The following is a 20,414-nucleotide window of genomic DNA, read 5'->3' on the forward strand; positions in this document are numbered from 1 at the left end:
AATCAGAGCCTGTGTGTCATTCCAGCTGGAATTTATTTATATTTTAAAAGAAACAAGGGAATTTGAATTACGTATCCTCAATAGTAAATAGTCCTATACAGTAGGTGCTGATTCAGTATATGAGCTTTTGTAATGATTGGTTTTCGCCAACGGAATCTTGAGAAAGTTGTTAGTCGTCGATCGGAAATTATGCTCAATAAATGATGATCTTAGTTCAATTAGGTTAGAGATATAAACTGGTGAAAGATCGTTTAAAGACTTAGGTGTCATGATTCATTTAAAATGACGAATACGTTTTTGTGTAGGTAACCATTGCAGACGTGAAACAAAACATTCGAGGGAGTCATAACAGGAAGTTTCAGTATTATTCGGGCTGCCCGTTTCTAGAATTTATCAGTTCTGGACAGATTATAATTGGATGTGTTTCCCCATATGGTACAGCCGTAATCTATCAATGGTAGTAGATAACCCGAAAATAAAGTTCAGGTGATTGGGGAGGTGGAAATTTCGAAAGCGATTTTAACAGAGTTATTCTTTTAACCACCATTGCACGTAGGTGATCCATATGTGCATTCCAGCAGAGATGTTGATCAAAGTAGATGCCAAGAAGCTTTTGATTTTTGACAATTCATACGTCTAATCCTTTTTGAGTTAGAAGTAAATCCATGTTAGTAGATAGATGCTGCCTTGTTACGATTGTCATACAATTCATTTTAGAAATATGAATGTGCATTTTGTTTTGATGACACCAAACTGATATATTGTTCAGGTCAATTTGAAGTTTTTTTTAATGGAGTCTAGAGATTTACCGGGTTAATGCAATGTAGAATCGTCAGCGAAAATATATGTGTTACATTGCGCTGGATACATGGCTAAGTCATGGATAAATAGTAGAAAAGGAAGAGGCTCTAATATAGATCCTTGAGGAACACAACTTAAGATATGACTTGGTTCGGATATATATTACCCGTGCAAACATCATGGTGTCTGTTAGCGAGATAGGACGTGAACCAGGCAGCTGAGTTTGGAGACAACTTGTAGGCTGAAAGTTGTTTTTAATGAACACCGAATGGTCAGCCAAATGGAATGCATTTTTAAAATCAATGAAGATTGCGCCAGTAAGTTCGCCTGATTCTACTGCTAGTAGCCATTGGTATATCAGTTTTGTCAATACAGTTTGACATTAATGATTCTTTCGAAAACCTGATTGTGATCTATGGATGAGTTGCTACTTGTCTTGATATCTGAAAATATACTTGCTGACATGTGTTTCAGTAATTTATTTGAAAGTACAGATAAAACAGAAATGAGTCATTCTTTTCATTTCCATTATTAATTGCTAAGTTCAAGGATTCCGGTAATTTAAAGGAAATGATACTACAGTCAATCATTTCTTTCAACGACTCTGAGATTGATAAAACCGACATTTTCAGAGTTTTGGGGTGAATTCCATCTAAACCAGCTGATTTGTTTGTGTCAAGATTATTGAGAATATCAAAAGTGTCATTTATTATTATTAAGGGAATGTTGAAACTAACATGATGGGTACCCTTTCATTCACAAATTAAGTAAGATTTGTGTTGTAATTGCTCTTGACTGTCTGTGTCTTTATGTGGGCAGAGGCCACTGAACAGACTTGACAATCTGCGTCTCTGGTTCAGCAGGACCATTTGAATGACTTGACTGCGTCTCTTTGTGGGTAAGACCATTTAACAGACTTGACTGTGACTGGCCAAGACACGTTTAATTCAAAGAACTGTTCCCGACCTATTTCCTCCGTGTGATTTAGCCATTAATGTATTGCAAGAGCCACCAAAACTAAGAAAGCAAAAGTAAGAAAAACAACACATCAAAAACACAGAAAACAACATCGAGCATGTGATCAAAGATTTAAGAAGGAAGATAACTCGTGCAAGATTTTGTCGTATACGAAATGATTTATGTCCCTTTTGTACAAAGATCTTATTTTTCGTTTGTTGACGTCTTGTAGTAATGAGCACTACTCTTGTTCTGACTTAACAGTGAAGGTCAAAAACTGCATCTGTTTATTTACTTTATTTAAATATTATTTGCTTCTGTATAATTTGATGTATATGCTTTCACAAAGTGTTCCCAGTCTGTTTTTCAATGTGTGAACAAACGCGAACGAATGAATGGTTCGGTAAAGAGATCCCTTAGCATATTACAATACCAATTTCATGTGCCCTATTGTAAAACTACGGAAACACCACAACATAAATTCCATGCTCTATTGTAAAACAACGGAAACACCACATTATTAATTCCATGCCCTATTGTAAACATGCGGAAAAACCACATCATTAATTCCACGTGACCTATTGTAAACCTACGGAAACATCACACTATTAATTCCATGTTCTATTGTAAACATACGGAAACACCACATAATTATTTTCATGTTCTATTGTATACATACGAAAACACCACATTAATAATTCCATGCCCTATTGTAAACATATGAAAGCAACACATTATTAATTTCATGTTCTATTGTAAACATACGGAAACATCACATTATTAATTTCATGTTCTATTGCAAACATACGGAGACATCACACTATTAATTTCATGTTCTATTGTAAACATACGGAAACATCACACTATTAATTTCATGTTCCATTGTAAACATACGGGAACATCAGATTATTAATTTAATGTTCTATTGTAAACATACGGAAACGTCACACTATTAATTTCATGCTCTATTGTAAACATACGGAAACATCACACTATTAATTTCATGCCCTATTGTAAACATACGGAAACACCACATTATGAAATCCATGCCCTATTGTAAACATACGGAAACAACACAATGTTAATTTCATGTGTCCTATTGTAAACATACGAAAACAACACAATATTAATTCCATGTGTCCTATTGTAAACCGACGAAAACAACACAATATATCTCGGGTCATAAAACGACCCCTAATGTATGACATCCCTAATGTAAGATTCTTAGTTATAGCTCATGGCATACAACGATCCATAATATACAGTCATTTTTTGAGAAGGGGCCCCGATCACTGCCATCTCACCTCTGTCTGCGTGGGTTCGAGTCCAAGGCTCGGCTAGCGTGGGTATGTGGGAAAGCCTGCCAGTAGCTTCTCGTGGGTCGGCGGTTCTTCCCTGGGTTTTTCAGGGTTCTTCCTCCACCATTTATACTGGTCGCTATGTATAGCCTATCTTGTGCTTAAAAATGGCGTTAAACCCTAGAACAACAATATTTGTTGAGAAAACCACGTGAACCGTTTCATTATTTTGTGCAGGTAATCATTCATCACTCATTGTAAAGTACAGGTAATCATTCGCATTAAGTAGGCCTACAGGTAATCATTCATATAAAGTACAGGTAATCACTCATATAAAGTACAGGTAATCATTCGTATAAAGTACAGGTAATCATTCATATAAAGTACAGGTAATCATTCATATAAAGTACAGGTAATCACTCATATAAAGTACAGGTAATCATTCGTATAAAGTACAGGTAATCACTCATATAAAGTACAGGTAATCACTCATATAAAGTACAGGTAATCACTCATATTAAGTAGGCCTACGGGTAATCATTCATATAAAGTACAGGTAATCATTAATTATTCATATGAAGATTTAGCCTCGGCTTTCGTTACTGAGATTTTAAACAAAGCTGTTTAAAACAAAATGACAGAACCTTTTCGACCATCTCAGTTAATTTGATGATAGAATTATCTTTGAAAAGATGCATTATCTTAATTGTTACATCTCATTTCAACCAATCAAGTCCACCCAACCCTGTATATCGTCTGATTTACTCGATTTTTTCAACCAAACATGGTCTTCCAACCCTGTTTTATATTGACCCATTTCAAGACTGGTTCAAATCTTTTTGTTTTGGTATAATTAGTACAGCGAGTCGTAGAAAACGCTGAACACATCAAATGTGCGGCAAGGGTCACAGTAATAAATATCACATTCTATCCTAAACAATAACAAACCACTTCATTATTCAAAAGCAAAGCCATCTGCATTTATTTCAAATCCAGGTGGAGACAAATAAAGAAAATGTCACACTTATTTAATCTCAGCTAAGTTACAAACATGTCATGAATTAAGGTTTTATGAGTTAATGGAAAGAATATAACGAAACTTTATAGAGGTGTGCTGTGAGAAGTAAGCACATTAATCTTTTGTCACGTGACACGAAAGGGTAGTGCTTTATCCGTCACACGACAGCTAGTATTGTGCGTACGTGCCGTTTGACCAATACATACATACGGAATTGCAGCTGACTTTGTTCTAGTTGTTATTGACAGCGTAAATTACTTAATGAGCGATACGACTATCTCGAGGCTCTTCCTGACAGCGTATATTAACCTAATGAGCGCAATGAATGTCTCGAGGCTGTTATTGACAGCGTATTTTAACTGAATGAGCGCTATGACTGTCTCTAGGCTATTATTAACAGCGTAAATTACTTAATTAGCGATATGACTGTCTCGAGGCTGTTATTGACAGCGTATTTTAACTGAATGAGCGATACGACTGTCTCGAGGCTGTTATTGACAGCGTATACTAACTTAATGAGCGCTATGGCTGTCTCGAGGCTCTTATTGACAGCGTATATTAACTTACTGAGCGCTATGAATGTCTCGAGGCTCTTATTGACAGCGTATATTGACTTACTGAGCGCTATGAATTTGTCGAGGCTGTTATTGACAGCGGTAATTAACTTAATGAGCACTATGACTGTCTCGAGGCTCTTATTGACAGCGGTAATTAACTTAATGAGCACTATGACTGTCTCGAGGCTCTTATTGACAGCGTATATTAACTTACTGAGCGCTATGAATGTCTCGAGGCTCTTATTGACAGCGTATATTGACTTACTGAGCGCTATGAATTTGTCGAGGCTCTTATTGACAGCGTATATTGACTTACTGAGCGCTATGAATTTGTCGAAGCTGCTATTGAAAGCGGTAATTAACTTAATGAGCACTATGACTGTCTCGAGGCTCTTATGGACAGCGTATATTAACTTACTGAGCGCTATGAATTCGTCGAGGCTGTTATGAACAGCGTATATTGACTTACTGAGCGCTATGAATTTGTCGAGGCTCTTATTGACAGCGTATATTGACTTACTGAGCGCTATGAATTTGTCGAGGCTGTTATTGAAAGCGGTAATTAACTTAATGAGCACTATGACTGTCTCGAGGCTCTTATGGACAGCGTATATTGACTTACTGAGCGCTATGAATTTGTCGAGGCTGTTATTGACAGCGGTAATTAACTTAATGAGCGCTATGACTGTCTCGAGGCTGTTATTGACAGCGTATATTAACTTACTGAGCGCTATGAATTCGTCGAGGCTCTTATTGACAGCGGTAATTAACTTAATGAGCACTATGACTGTCTCGAGGCAAAGTATTTTATTACGTTACATTCATTGTTGTTTCTTTAAGAGAACTCTGTGATTACACAACACTACCCCCCCCCCCGGAAAAAAACACAGAAAAATTAGCTTTTATTGGATTATTTCGAGAACGCTTCCCATTTATATAACAGATACGCGAGAAACTGATTTATGTAGTGTCCAGACTAAAGGTCGCGTAACTTTTTGCCGTAAATGCACTTACACACTCAGGCAGGCCCAGCCCTAGAGCAAGGCGAACGAGGCAACCGCCTTGGGCCCCGCGCTTGCAGATAATCAACTCCGCAATGCAATTTTTGATCGGGGTCCTGCTCATCGCTGCTGTCTTGGTCCCCGCACATCGTAGGGCCAGGCCTGCACACAGGGCCGGCCTTTGGCCAATTGGACCGATTTGGCTCGGGACCCGCTCTCACAGGAGCCCCACGCGTTAGTAAATTTTAAAAATATATCTTTAGAGAGAAAGTTATTTTAAAGCGTTGGAAGATAGTTTTAAGTTCATTATCATATAACACTTGCTTAAAAGTTCATTTCCACAGGGGGTCTCGCGGGTAAATCCGGGGAATGGGGGCATCCAAAAATGATCCTAATCGTGGCACGTGTTTGCCAAGGCCGTTGATGTACACACACGCATAATCAGCTTATATTCACTTATTATAAGCGTAACGATAATTACAAACAACTATGAAAAAGAGAAAACTTATAGACGATATGGTTTAATATTCGACTTTATTACTTTTCGACATCATCGGAAATGGCTACATAATACAATGACGTAAGTAATAATTCTATCTTAAAACGACATAATAAGCGTACGGGTCAGGGTCTGGGATGGCGCCTGTGCTTGAGGTAGGCAAGGCTACGTCAATATGGACTATTCTGAGTGTCTCGTGGCAAAGGGCTATGGCGGCCTGAAAAGTATGCAGTGTTAGATAAATGTGGCGGCCTGAAAAATAGCGCAATATTAGAAGAAATAAACAATACGGCATGAAAAATATTGCAGTAAGAAATAAACTTTAATATACTATACTGCGATTATTTTAGTTCCAAAGCATGAACCTGGTGACATGAGTTGAATAACCCATGTATGACACAAGCCACTAGGATTATTCAACGTGGTTGATAAATCTCACACATGTTTTAGATACTATTAATTATTTCACGTTTAGTATTATTTAATACATGTCAATTTAACCATAAAAGATTTATATACTGTTACGATTATATGGTCACAAACTTAAGTAACAGAAAAGAAACAAAACCAAAAATTTGGTGAAACTTAACAAACAATCTAATTATTAAAGTTATAAATGAAAACAGAGTATTATGACGTGAATCCAAAGTAGTCCTTTTACGGTTTATGAAAGTCTTAAATGAATGAAAAGACCCTAATGAATTTCAAATCCAGAAATGTATTGGTCCTCCAAGAACCATGACGTTGTCCAGATGGTTTTGTCCTGAATTTCTTCGAATAATTTATAACAGTTCCAGAATAATATTATAGTTTAAACAATGAGCACATACTATCACCACTGAACAGTCCACACAAATGTTTTTCCACTCGAAAAATATATAAGTACATGATAAAACACGTTTGCAGGCTTATATCAGGAACACACTAAGTGTGAATGACTCCAAAAGATCGGAATGAAACTGAATGCTTAATTTTCTCCTTATATACACCGTATATTACAACTGTACATCGCAATAGACCCCGTGAGATAGCATGCACTATTGATTTTGATGAAACAAGTATATTCACGTGACCTCGCGCAACCAATGGAAAACCACATAATTATTCTCGAAACATCCATTCCCCATCAGTCACAGGCAAACTACGCCATAGACGCCATTTTAAATCCTATTATTACGATTATTATTACTAATTGTCAACGTGTATGTAATCATCTATTTATAGATCCTATAAAATTATTATTATTATTATTATTATTATTATTATTACAAACTTAGGGCAACTACTATTTCCTTTTACATATATGATTATAGCTTTGCTAGATTTAGCGATTATTTGATGATTATGGGGAGTATATTTTGGGAAGGTGTTTTCAAGCTTTGTAATTAGTCAATTTCTAGTAACAGATGTCATAATGTGGGCAGTTTTCATCAGACTTTATGACGGCTTGGATTAGGTTTTTCAACAGGACCCTCTCTAATTTCTTAATATGTTGCTTAATTTGAGATATGAATATTTCATTGTATTGGGTGTTTGGCTCGTGTTTTGTATTGGCTGGCGTAAAATACTATTCGGGTTGTAAAGGTTTACTAGTGAATCATACAAATGTGATACGTGAAAACCCATGCAAGTATGAAATTAGAGTTTAGTGATGTGTGGTCAGTAGGCGACTATAGAAATACTATTTGTAGTATTTGCGCATTTAGGAACATTTCAGTTGACAACGACTGATGTCTAGAGGTCACTGGAATAGGGAAAAATAATGGACTTAAAACCACGCTCATGCAGGTATTTGATTCGCACGGCAGGGAGACCCCTTTACGATTTTTATCATTATTATTATTATAATTATTATTATTATTATTATTATTATTATTATTATTTACATATACAACTTTCAAACGAAACCAATGTTCCAATAAGTTTCATATTTCCGATAGATTAACGATAAATATCAGACTTTCCTTAATTTTTTATGTAAGATGTCAATTTCGACAAGGTGTCTTCTTTAAAAAGTATTCATCCTTTCAAAAATCAATAGAGCAGCACCCTGCACATGAAATAGCTGTCTCGATAGAGAACTGAATTGTCTTGATGGCTAACAATATTAATCTTTTAAATTAAACAAACTGATGTAAAATTATATTCATCATCTAAATGAAACAAACTCATAGGATCATACACTAATTTGCTTATCAACACTGACAATTCAGAATTGCAACATATGACCTTTTGGCTATCATTGGAAACTATGTGACGAGAATTACAACATAAAGGACACATTGTGCAGAATAATGAAACATTAGAATATAAAAAGGTCATGTGATTTAAAGAAAGTACGATTCAAATGAGTGGAATATTATGGTGTTTACCTTAAAGCCAGTTCCAGTACAGCCTAGAAATATTCCAGCCATGTTTGTCATTGTATTAAAACTGCCGCTGGTAAAGCTAGCAATTGCAGTGAAGTGGGGAAGGGATTCACATACTTCCATAACCTATATAAATAAATAAATAAATAAATAAATAAATAAACACAGTCGGACAAGCATGCAGACAAAAAAAAACAAAAAAAAAAAACAAAACAAAACAGAAAGCAAAAAAAATAAATAGATGGGCAGAAAATAAGTTCACAGGACTGTAAAGTTTGCAAAAAGCAATGAAACCTGACACTTTTATTTTCATCTTATTCAATGTACAGCATATCGACCGTCGAAAGAAAAGGTATTTTATTGTTTACTATCAAATTTAACATATCTGATGTTCGATGATTTTGTATCCGCACTAATTGGGATCACCCAAAAATGAACGTCACAACAAAAAATTTATTCTGGCTGCCTTTGTATGTTTTACGTGATCTGTTATGGTCATATCTTGTCTTCTGTGTGTGATCTGTTATGACATACGTTCAGTGTGTGATCTGTTATGGACATACTTGTCTTATGTGTGTGATCTGTTATGGACATAGATTGTCTTCTGTGTGATTTGTTATAAATACATTGTCTTCTGTGTGTGATCTGTTATGACAAACCTTGTATTCTGTGTGTGATCTCTTAATGACAAACCCTGTATTCTGTGCATCATCTGTTGATGACATACCTAGTCTTCTGTGAGTGATCTGTTACGGACACACCTTGCCGTCTGTGTGTGATATGTAATGGACATACTTTGTTTTCTATGTGTGATCTATTATTGACATACCTTGTCTTCTGTGTGATCTGTTATGGACATACCTTGTCATCTGTGTGTGATACATTATGGACATTGTCTTCTGTGTGCGATCTATTATGGGCATACATTGACTTCCATTGTCTTGTCTGTGATCTGTTATTGACATACATTGTCTTCTGTGTGTGATCTGTTATGACATACCTTGTCGTCTGTGTGTGATATGTAATGGACATACCTTGTCTTCTATGTGTGATCTATTATTGACATACATTGTCTATGTGTGATCTATTATTGACATACATTGTCTTCTGTGTGTGATCTATTATTGACATACCTTGTCTTCTGTGTGTGATCTGTTGTGGATCTACCTTGTCGTCTGTGTGTGATATGTATGGACATATCTTGTCTTCTGTGTGATCTGCTATTGACATACCTTGTCTTCTTTGTGTGATCTGTAATGCACATACCTTGTCTTCTGTGTGTGATCTGTTATGGATCTTCCTTGTCCTCTTTGTCTTCTGTGTGCGATCTATTATGGGCATACATTGTCTTCTCTGTGTGATCTGTTATTGACTTCCATTGTCTTGTTTGTGATCTGTTATTGACATACATTGTCTTCTGTGTATGATCTGTTATGACATACCTTGTCGTCTGTATGTGATATGTAATGGACATACCTTGTCTTCTATGTGTGATCTATTATTGACATACATTGTCTGTGTGTGATCTATTATTGACATACATTGTCTTCTGTGTGTGATCTATTATTGACATACCTTGTCTTCTGTGTGTGATCTGTTGTGGATCTACCTTGTCGTCTGTGTGTGATATGTATGGACATATCTTGTCTTCTGTGTGATCTGCTATTGACATACCTTGTCTTCTTTGTGTGATCTGTAATGCACATACCTTGTCTTCTTTGTGTGATCTGTAATGCACATACCTTGTCTTCTGTGTGTGATCTGTTATGGACATACAATTTCCTCTCTGTGTAATCTGTTTATGATTTACCTTGTGCAATCTGTTGGCATATGCATAGCTAGTTTGCTTTTACCATCATACACATATTGTATACTTCACATCATTAATGAAAGCTTCATTTGAACATTTAAGGCCCACTCGTGATCATTCTGCACTAGTCTAGAACAAAGGTATATGAAGTCAATTGAATCTCTCTATACGTGGACATTTAAATCCAAACATGGAAGTGGGGAAGGGATTGAAATGCTTTATATGGGAAAGTACTTCCAAATATGGAGACATACATCAATATCTATATTTGAATTTTCTCCTCTATTCATCGATGCAATCTTCACATAGCAAGATACAATTCGACATAAGATTACATATCAATACACACAGTTCCAATATGGAATTACATGTCAATATATACATAGTTCCAATATGGAATTACATGTCAATATATACATAGTTCCAATATGTTGTTCTTGTTGTTATAGGGTTTAACGCCATTTTTCAGCACAAGATAGGCTATACATGGCGGCCAGCATAACTGGTGGAGGAAGAACCCTGGAAAACCCAGGGAAGAACCACCGACCCACGAGATGCTACTGGCAAGCTTTCCCACGTACCCACGCTAGCCGAGCCTTGGACTCGAACCCACGCAGACAGAGGTGAGACGGCAGTGATCCGGAACGGTGAGCGCTTTAGACTACTCGGCCACTCGGGGCCCCAGTTCCAATATAGAATTACATGTCAATATACACAGTACCAATATGGGATTAACGATCCGGTGGCCTAGTGGTTAGAGCGTCCGCCTCGGATGCGGAAGGTCGTGGATTCAATCCCCAGCTGAGTAATATCAATGACTTACAAAAATGGTACTAACAGTTGCTTCGCTTTGCGCTCAGCATTACAAGGTTAGTGTTAAGACTGGTCGGCCTGGTGTCAGGATAATGTGACTGGGTGGGATATCATGCTACATGTCTATGGCATGATGCCCCATTGCTAGACATCACTATAAACTGCCACACTGCAGACATCGTAGCGATATGGCTGAACAATTGTTAAAGCTACGTTAAAAATCCAAATTACATACACACACACACCAATATGGGAGTACACGTCAATATATACAGTTCCAATATGGGATTACCTGTCAATATACACAGCTCCTGTATGTGATTATATGTCAATATATACAGGTCGAATACGGGACTGCATGTAAATTTACACTGTTCCAATATGGGATTACATGTCAATATACACAGTTCCAATATGGTTGTTGTTGTTGTAAGGTTGAACGCCATTTTTCAGCACACGATAGGCTATACATGGCGGCCAGTATTAATGGTGGAGGAAGAACCCGGGAAATCCCCAGAAAGAGCCACCTACCCTCGAGCAGCTACTGGCAAGCTTTCTCACATACCCACATTGGCCGAATCCGAGACTCGAACCCACGCAGACAAAGGTGAGATGGCAGTGATCCGTAACGGAGAGCTACTGTTTATCTACATTGTTTCTCACTATATTTGTCCACTCAGAATATCTATATGTCACTCCATTATGTCTATTAGGTATCCTGTCTCTTGACTCTCCATCTTGTATATCTCTGATTCTTATTTCCAGCTATATCTTAACTCTGCTGTCCTTTTTTCTTCCTCTGCCCTCTTTCTGCTTTTCTTTCTGCTTTCTGCCCTTATGCCTTCTGCTTTTTCTCTGCACACTATATATTGTATCTGTCTATATACACATATCGTAATCCCACATACAGAATATGGTTGGCTACTCATTGCTAGATGAATGGAAGCCCCCCACCCCCACCCCACCACCATACCATAACTAAATGGTGCTGAAACCGCAGGAATATGACCCAGTTATCCAGATATGTCATGATGCTGACCTGTTTACCCAGATTTGTTCAAGCCTTCCTGAAACCCAAAAACTTGACTTGTTACTGGTATGTTCTTACACCAAACTTAAATTAGTTTCTATGATGCTGACCTAGTTGCGCAGATTTATCATTGCTTCCATCACATCTGTCTCTGATATTAATATATGCACCTCCGCCATATAGTACTAGTAGAAACCTAAGACTGGTACTGCTATATATTTTACTTTTGCCCACACTAAAATGACCTTTGGTCATGGGTACTAAGAATCCCTTTGGTCATAGTTGTGTCTTCGAGCATTTTTTTACAATAGTGCACAGTGAGTAATATGGAGTCAGTGCTGGCCCGGAAGTGAAAGCCATGACCCATTGAACGTCGTTTACAATCCAGCCTCTTCAACATATGCCGGAAATTTTATGACAAGAACTTCGTCATGAGTTCATTTTCGGAGAGAGAGAGAGAGAGAGAGAGACGGTGTGTGTATGATGTTTGTTGGAATACATTATGTACATACTAGTCTAGTTAGGCTATTTTACATTTAAATCTTCATTTCCAGGTATTTTCAGTGTTCATAAATGCATGGTTTCTGTTAGTAATTACGACCACTATATGATTATCTGACATGGATCGAATTCAGATTAACACAAGATGATATTCATCATTGGCCACATCATTTCCACAAAGATGACATTTGCTTTCATGTCGTTCATTGCTATTTTGGTTGCTAAATATCACATACAATTGTCTCGACGTGGATATTGATACAAGTGGGAAGAGTCAATAACGCATTAAATAACTCATTCAAAAATGCATTCATTCAAAACTGTGAAAACACCAGCTGCTATATTATTGTTTAAATTTTTACAGCTAAGTTCTTTAATTGTAATCTGAGTATCTGCATTTATCGAATGGCTTAATTACTCCGTTATACTTTCCATTTGTATCTAGGTACTCTGCTCTAACTGACCAGCATTATTTTCTTGTAAGGCTTTTGCGAGTTTCTTAAACTGTTCATAGGATCACAACAATCAATTAAAAAAATTCCTGAAAAGTTTCGGACTTTTAAAAAAAATCCCAAAATTTAAGTGGATTTCCTTTTCGTAAAACATTCGATTTTTGCTCCCCCTCTTTGATCTGTTCTAGAGTCAATCATGCTTTCTGCAGAACATTTGCATTTTTTCCATTATGTAATGCATTCCGTTTGCATCGGATTGGAAGGCATTGTAATTAATCCCAGTATTCTCTACATTCACCATCAAACCAAGAGGCGTTATCTTTATTACGAACATTAAATTCTCCATTATATTCTACCAACTCTTTCTACAGACCAATTGGTTTTGCATCTCGGTGTATAAGATAACCTTTGGACCGAATTTCCATGAGGAGGGTACAGTAAGCTTACCTTCGTACCGGATTTCCATGAGGATGGTACAGTAAGCTTACCTTTGTACCGGATTTCCATGAGGATGGTACAGTAAGCTTACCTTTGTACCGGATTTTCATGAGGATGATACAATAAGCTTACCTTTGGACCAGATTTCATTGAGGAAGGTACACTAAGCTTACCTTTTCACTGAGTTTCCATGAGGAAGGTACAGTACGCTTACATATGGAACGGGTTTCCATGAGTACGGTACATTGGTACAAGATTACCTTTTGAAACGGGTTTTCATAAGAAAGGTTCCTTTGGACCAGATTTCCATGAGGACAGTACAGTAAGCTTACCGTTGGACTGGGTTTTCATGAGGACGGTACAGAAAGGTTACCTTTGGAACGGGTTTCAATAAGGACGGTACAGTAAGTTTACCATTGCAACGGGTTTGCAAGAGGATAGTACAGTGGTATAAAATTACATCTGGAACACGTTTCCGTGAAGACAGTACACTAAGCTTAACGTTAGGACGGGTTTCCATAAGGAATGTACAGTAAGCTTATCTTTGGACCGGATTTTCATGAGGAAGGTACATTAAGCTTACCTTTTGACCCGGTTTCCATGAGGACAGTACAGTAAGCTTACATATGGAACGGGTTTCCATGAGGACGGTACATTGGTATAAGATTACCTCTGGAACAGGTTTCCATAAGAAAGGTACAGTAAGCTTATATTGGGACAGGATTTCCATGAGGACGGATAGTAAGTTTACCTTTGAACCGGATTTCCACGAGGACGGTACAGTAAGCTTACCTTTGGACCAGGTTTTCATGAGGACGGTACAGTAAGTTTACCTTTGGACCGGAGTTCCGTGAGGACGGTACAGTAAACTTACCTTTGGAATGGATTTTCATGAGGATAGTACAGTAAGCTTACATTTGGACCGGATTTCCACGAAGACGGGTTTCCATGAAGAAACCACATTGGTATGAAATGACTTTTGGAACGGGTTTCCATAATATGGATGGTACAGTTAGCTTACCTTTGGAACGGGTTTGCAAGACGACGGTACAGTGATATAATATTAAATTTGGAACACGTTTCCATGAAGACAGTACAGTAAGCTTACCTTTATAACGGCTTTCCATGAGGACCGTACAGTAAGCTTACATTTGGACCGAAGATCCACGAGGACGGTACATTAAGCTTACCTTTGGACCGGATTTCCATGAGGATGGTACAGTAAGCGTACCTTTGGACAGGATTTCCATGAGGATGGTACAGTAAGCTAACCTTTGGACCGGGTTTTCATGAGGACGGTACAGTAAGTTTACCTATGGAACGGGTTTCCATGAGGACAGTACACTGGCATAGGATTACCTTTGGAACATGTTTCCATAAGGACGGTACATTAAGCTTACCTATGGAACGGATTTCTATGAGGACAGTACATTGGTAATAGATTGCTTTTGGAACGGATTTCCATAAGGAAGGTACAGTAAGCTTACCCTTGGGACGGGTTCGCAAGAGGACAGTACAGTGATATAAGATTACATTTGGAACACGTTTCCGTACCTTTGGACAAGATTGCAATGAGGATGGTACAGTAAGCTAACCTTTGGACCGGGTTTCCATGAGGACGGTACAGTACGCTTACCTATGGAACGGGTTTATATGAGGACGGTACATTGGCATAAGATTACCTTTAGAACGGGTTTCCATGAAGATCGTACAGTAGGCTTACCTATGGAACGGGTTTCCTTGAGGATGGTACATTGGTATAAGATTACCTTTGGAACGGGTTTCCATAAGGACGGTACAGTAAGCGTACCTTTGGAACGGGTTCCCATGAGAACGGTACAGTAAGCTTTCCTTTGAAACGGGTTTCCACGAGGACGGTACAGTAAGTTTACCTTTGGACTGGGTTCCATGAGGACGGTACATTGGTATAAGCCTACATTTGGACCGGGTTTACATGAGGACGATACAGTAACCTTACCTTTGAAACGGGTTTCTACGAGGACAGTACAGTAAGTTTACCTTTGGATCGGGTTCCATGAGGACGGTACAGTGGTATAAGCCTACCTTTGGACCGGGTTTCCATGACGACGTTACAGTGGAAGAGTTGCAATAGGTTATGGCAATCTGGTCCGAAGAGAAAACCTTGGATGGACAGTTAGATGATGTGCTCAGATTCTTCTCGTGTGCGATGTCATTAATCAATCCATATTTATTGCAACTGGCTGAAAAATATACACCATTATGTAACGAATATGTTTATTTCTAGAATTATTTTTACACAACTATTTACCGTCTTCCTAGATTCAAAACTTTCAAAAAAACAGAATGAATACTTTTAGCTCGAGTGTGTCTACCAACAGCAAAGAGCACCATCTACAAAAGTTAAAATATGTGTCAACACATCACTTGACATTTTTCCAGGATAAATTGTACACCTGTATCGTAACCATTTTAGTTATATCCCCAAAATTGATATGCGTTTACTTAAGTCCTGCAATTTGGTTTCCAGACTCGTGTGATAAGAAATTACTAAACCAAACGTGAATTTTTAAAAATAGTTTCCAAAAGTTATATGACGCATCCAGGGCGAATGCATATAATTAGCTTATATTTAGCAATATTAAAGAATATTTATTTAAAAAAAGGAATATACAAACAAAAAGAAACAACAACATGTTTTCGAAATTTAATTGAAGTTTAACTTTAGGTTTCATATTAGAATTCATCTGAGACGCAAATAAATCTTAGCAAAACGGATATAGTGTTAGGGTTAATTAGGGTTAGGGTTATTTCCTTCTTCTTAGATTCTGAAACGACCGTTATGTAATAATGACTTTGTGCACTACATAAGATGTCACTGACCATGTCATCAGAATACTTTTCTGGCTGGCAGCCATGTCAATGGAATACTTTCCTGCCTGGCAGCCATGTCAATGGAATATTTTCCTGGCTGGCAGCCATGTTATTGGAATACTTTTCTGGCTGACAGCCATGTCAATGGAATACTTTCCTGGCTGGCAGCCATGCCATTGGAATACTTTTCTGGCTGGCAACTATGTGATTGGAATACTTTCCTGGCTGGCAGCCATGTCATTGGAATAGTTTTCTGGCTGGCAACCATGTCTTTGGAATACGTTCCTGACTGGCAACCATCTCATTGGAATACGTTCCTGACTGGCAACTATGTCACTGGAATATGTTCCTGACTGGCAACCATGTCACTGGAATATTTTCCTGGCTGGCAACCATGTCATTGTACTACTTTTCTGGCTGGCAGAACAAAACCGATGCTTTTAGTGATCATTGCTCAAATCGAAATCAATAAATTTGTCTAATTCTCACCTGAATTTAAATATCGACATATCCTTTCAATTCTCCCTGAATATCAATATTGAAAAATCCTTCTATTTTTTATCATGATTTTATATATGGCAGTATCATTGCCATACGACTCTGTCAGTGCCAATTAGTAAAGTAGTTATATGGCAGTATCATTGCCAAACGACTCTATCTGTGCCAGTTAGAAAAGTAGCTATATGGCAGTATCATTGCCAAACGACTCTATCAGTGCCAATTAGAAAAGTAGCTATATGGCAGTATCATCGCCGAACGACTCTATCAGTGCCAATTAGAAACGTAGCTATATGGCAGTATCATTGCCATACGACTCTGTCAGTGCCAATTAGTAAAGTAGCTATATGGCAGTATCATTGCCAAACGACTCTATCTGTGCCAATTAGAAAAGTAGCTATATGGCAGTATCATTGCCATACGACTCTATCAGTGCCAATTAGAAAAGTAGCTATATGGCAGTATCATTGCTATACGACTCTATCAGTGCCAGTTAGAAAAGTAGCTATATGGCAGTATCATTGCCATACGACTCTATCAGTGCCAATTAGAAAAGTAGCTATATGGCAGTATCATTGCCAAACGAATCTATCAGTGCCAATTAGAAACGTAGCTATATGGCAGTATCATTGCCATACGACTCTGTCAGTGCCAATTAGTAAAGTAGCTATATGGCAGTATCATTGCCAAACGACTCTATCTGTGCCAATTAGAAAAGTATCTATATGGCAGTATCATTGCTATACGACTCTATCAGTGCCAATTAGAAAAGTAGCTATATGGCAGTATCATTGCCATACGACTCTATCAGTGCCAATTAGAAAAGTAGCTATATGGCAGTATCATTACCAAACGACTCTATCAGTGCCAATTAGAAAAGTAGCTATATGGCAGTATCATTGCCATACGACTCTATCAGTGCCAATTAGAAAAGTAGCTATATGGCAGTATCATTGCCATACGACTCTATCAGTGCCAATTACGAAAGACCTTATTCCTCTTGATGCTTTCCTTTGGAGCTGGGATGCTTGGGGTGGCGAAATCCCCACCTTTCATAATCTGGAATGAGAGTCAGTGACCTTTGTTTGAAATCATGGTCAGGAAAGAGAAGTGAGTTTCCACTACATTCAAATCATTTGTCAAAATAGTCAGATCTATTCAAATGTGTTCAACTTATACCCGCATATAAATTGTATTTATCCATTCGCCATCAAGGCACGGTTATGGTTGATGAGGAAATTCATTCTTTTTCGCCCATAGTTCTGATAAAAAAGATCATCAGTTGAAGTATTTCTCTTTTTTTTTACTTCCCGCACAGTTCTGATAAAGACGTAAATTAAATGCAGTTTGCTCTATGTTCCGGATTAGCTGTGTCAGTATGGCGTGGGTTCCGGAATTGTTGAGAGAGATAGGCAGGGACAAACAGACATAGAGAACAGGTGAGGATATGCATTACCTATATTTGGTATAGCAATGGTAGCTGGAGGTGAGATGCTGGTTATATGTGATGTAGCCGCAGGAGAGACATGTGTTGATGTTGGAGAAGCTGATATGATCGTTGATCCCGTCGGATGCGAAGTTGTGCTTAAAAACTGGTACCTACAGTCCACATTGGATGCTGGTACTGGAAATGAGATTTTAGCGTAAGGACAGGTTTTACCCCAGTCCACATTTAACATAGATCTCTTTCGCAAATCGCTGGCGCCTCAAATCAAACAGTTTTACAAGAAAGAACCTCAGTTCCGTGTACACTCGACCCACAAGCGTCATTTTCTTTAATCACACGCGAACACTATAGGTAGAGGTCACTGCTTTATGAATTATCAGAGATGTGCTGACATCCAGCAAACTCAAATCGCAAACTTAAAATGATGGAACTGCTAAATCCCCAGATTCTACGCACGGGACACAATATATTAGACAATTGTTATGTATTGGAAATTTTTATGAGCTACAAACTATCAGACAATTTTTTATGTAATGGAAATTCCGATGGGCCACAAGCTATTAGCTAATTGTTATATATATTAGAAATTCCAATGGATCAGTGGCCTAATCTGCCCTGGCCACCACGTGACATATGCTTATCTAATCTAACTACAAGGATGTCTGCTGCACTAAGAGTTATGCACATAGGCAGTATGCACCATACCCATGCATCCATTCAATGTTTAATAATTTCATTATATTGAATCCAGATTCGGTAACAGTTTTAGCTATGAAACACAATATATATCGAAATTGAATGAAACGAAAGTAGTCAGAAGAAATGCTTCTATTTAAGAAACACAGCATGCTAAAAAAAACAAGCGAGTTATATTGGTTTTAAGAAATACAGAATGCTGATACGCAAGATACGCATGCTGGTTTTAATAAATACAGCATGCTAACAAAACAAGCGAGTTATGTTGGTTTTAATAAATACAGAATGCTGATACGCAAGAGCAGTCATGTTGGTTTTAAGAAATACAGCATGCTAATAAAACAAGCGAGTTATGTTGGTTTTAATAAATACAGAATGCTCATACGCAAAAGCAGCCATGTTGGTTTTAAGAAATACAGCATGCTAATAAAACAAGCGAGTTTTTATGCTGGTTTTAAGAAATACAGAATGATAAGGAGTAAGAATAGTCATTTTGACTTTAAGAAACACAAAAGGTTAATAAGTAAGCTTAGTCCCGTTGCTTCTAGATGTTCGTCAATTATTACAAGTCGGCGATTCTGACAATTGGTAATTTACTGACATCAGCAGATGAATACAGAAATCTGTGTTAGTAATAACAATACTATTAAATATATGTAGTTATATTGGGCACTTACGGTCATTATGGGTCAATGTAAGCGCCCATAGTTTAAAATGTGTATTGTGGGAATGGGGTGGGGGTGATTCTATTATATAAGCGCATGGATGCTCATATGTTAACATGCGGGGGATATGTGGGGATCATGTCATAATTATACTGGTGTCCATAGGCTTGAAATGGTAATGTTCAAATGGTCACCACTGATATCTGAAATTCAAACACACAACTTATAAAATACAGCACCTAAGTTGCTGTTTTTTAATTACTATCCAAATACACCATATATACAATCCAAACACACACCCTTACCATCCAACGAAAAGGGTATGAAGTATGGATACATATACATACACTCATACTTTTACACAAGGAAGGGTAGGAACTTGTTTATAACCACACTATTATACCTTACATACCAGCACATCCTCTCACATAAAAGACTCTCTTTAAAGACAAGCTAATTGTGACCTGGTGTCAAGTAGAGGAGTGCTGAATCTTGTTCGTGGGAAACTTTATTTATTCGTGCTTTAAGATCTGAGCAGAATCAGTTATGTTAATGTTGTGTCCAGTATTGCATTTGGGCTGGAATTTATTTATTCAAATTATCTATTTCAAGCGATTCTTCTTGGGAAATGCAAAGTGCTCAAAAATAATTATTGGAAAAAGAGACTTGGATTTATAGTGAAATTTCAATTAAGAGCACATTCTTGGATTT

At 37.6% G+C, this 20,414-nt stretch overlaps 1 protein-coding gene across 1 annotated transcript in view; it reads right to left on the reverse strand.

Moving 5' to 3' along the window:
• Positions 1–6,149: 6,149 nt before the first annotated feature.
• LOC149790214 (uncharacterized) overlaps positions 6,150–20,414 on the reverse strand; it is an 80,907-nt gene continuing 66,642 nt past the window's right edge. The window contains exons 14-17 of the mRNA XM_089973422.1: positions 18,352–18,519; positions 15,609–15,766; positions 8,504–8,626; positions 6,150–6,348 (exon numbers count right to left, since the gene is read on the reverse strand). Coding sequence (XP_089829548.1) covers positions 6,226–6,348; positions 8,504–8,626; positions 15,609–15,766; positions 18,352–18,519 — 572 coding nt within the window. The 3' untranslated portion in view covers positions 6,150–6,225. The remainder of the gene's footprint in view (positions 6,349–8,503; positions 8,627–15,608; positions 15,767–18,351; positions 18,520–20,414) is intronic.

The sequence above is a fragment of the Sinohyriopsis cumingii genome, chromosome 10 (assembly GCF_028554795.1).
Source record: "Sinohyriopsis cumingii isolate HCF-2022 chromosome 10, ASM2855479v2, whole genome shotgun sequence".
Lineage (NCBI taxonomy): Eukaryota > Metazoa > Mollusca > Bivalvia > Unionida > Unionidae > Sinohyriopsis > Sinohyriopsis cumingii.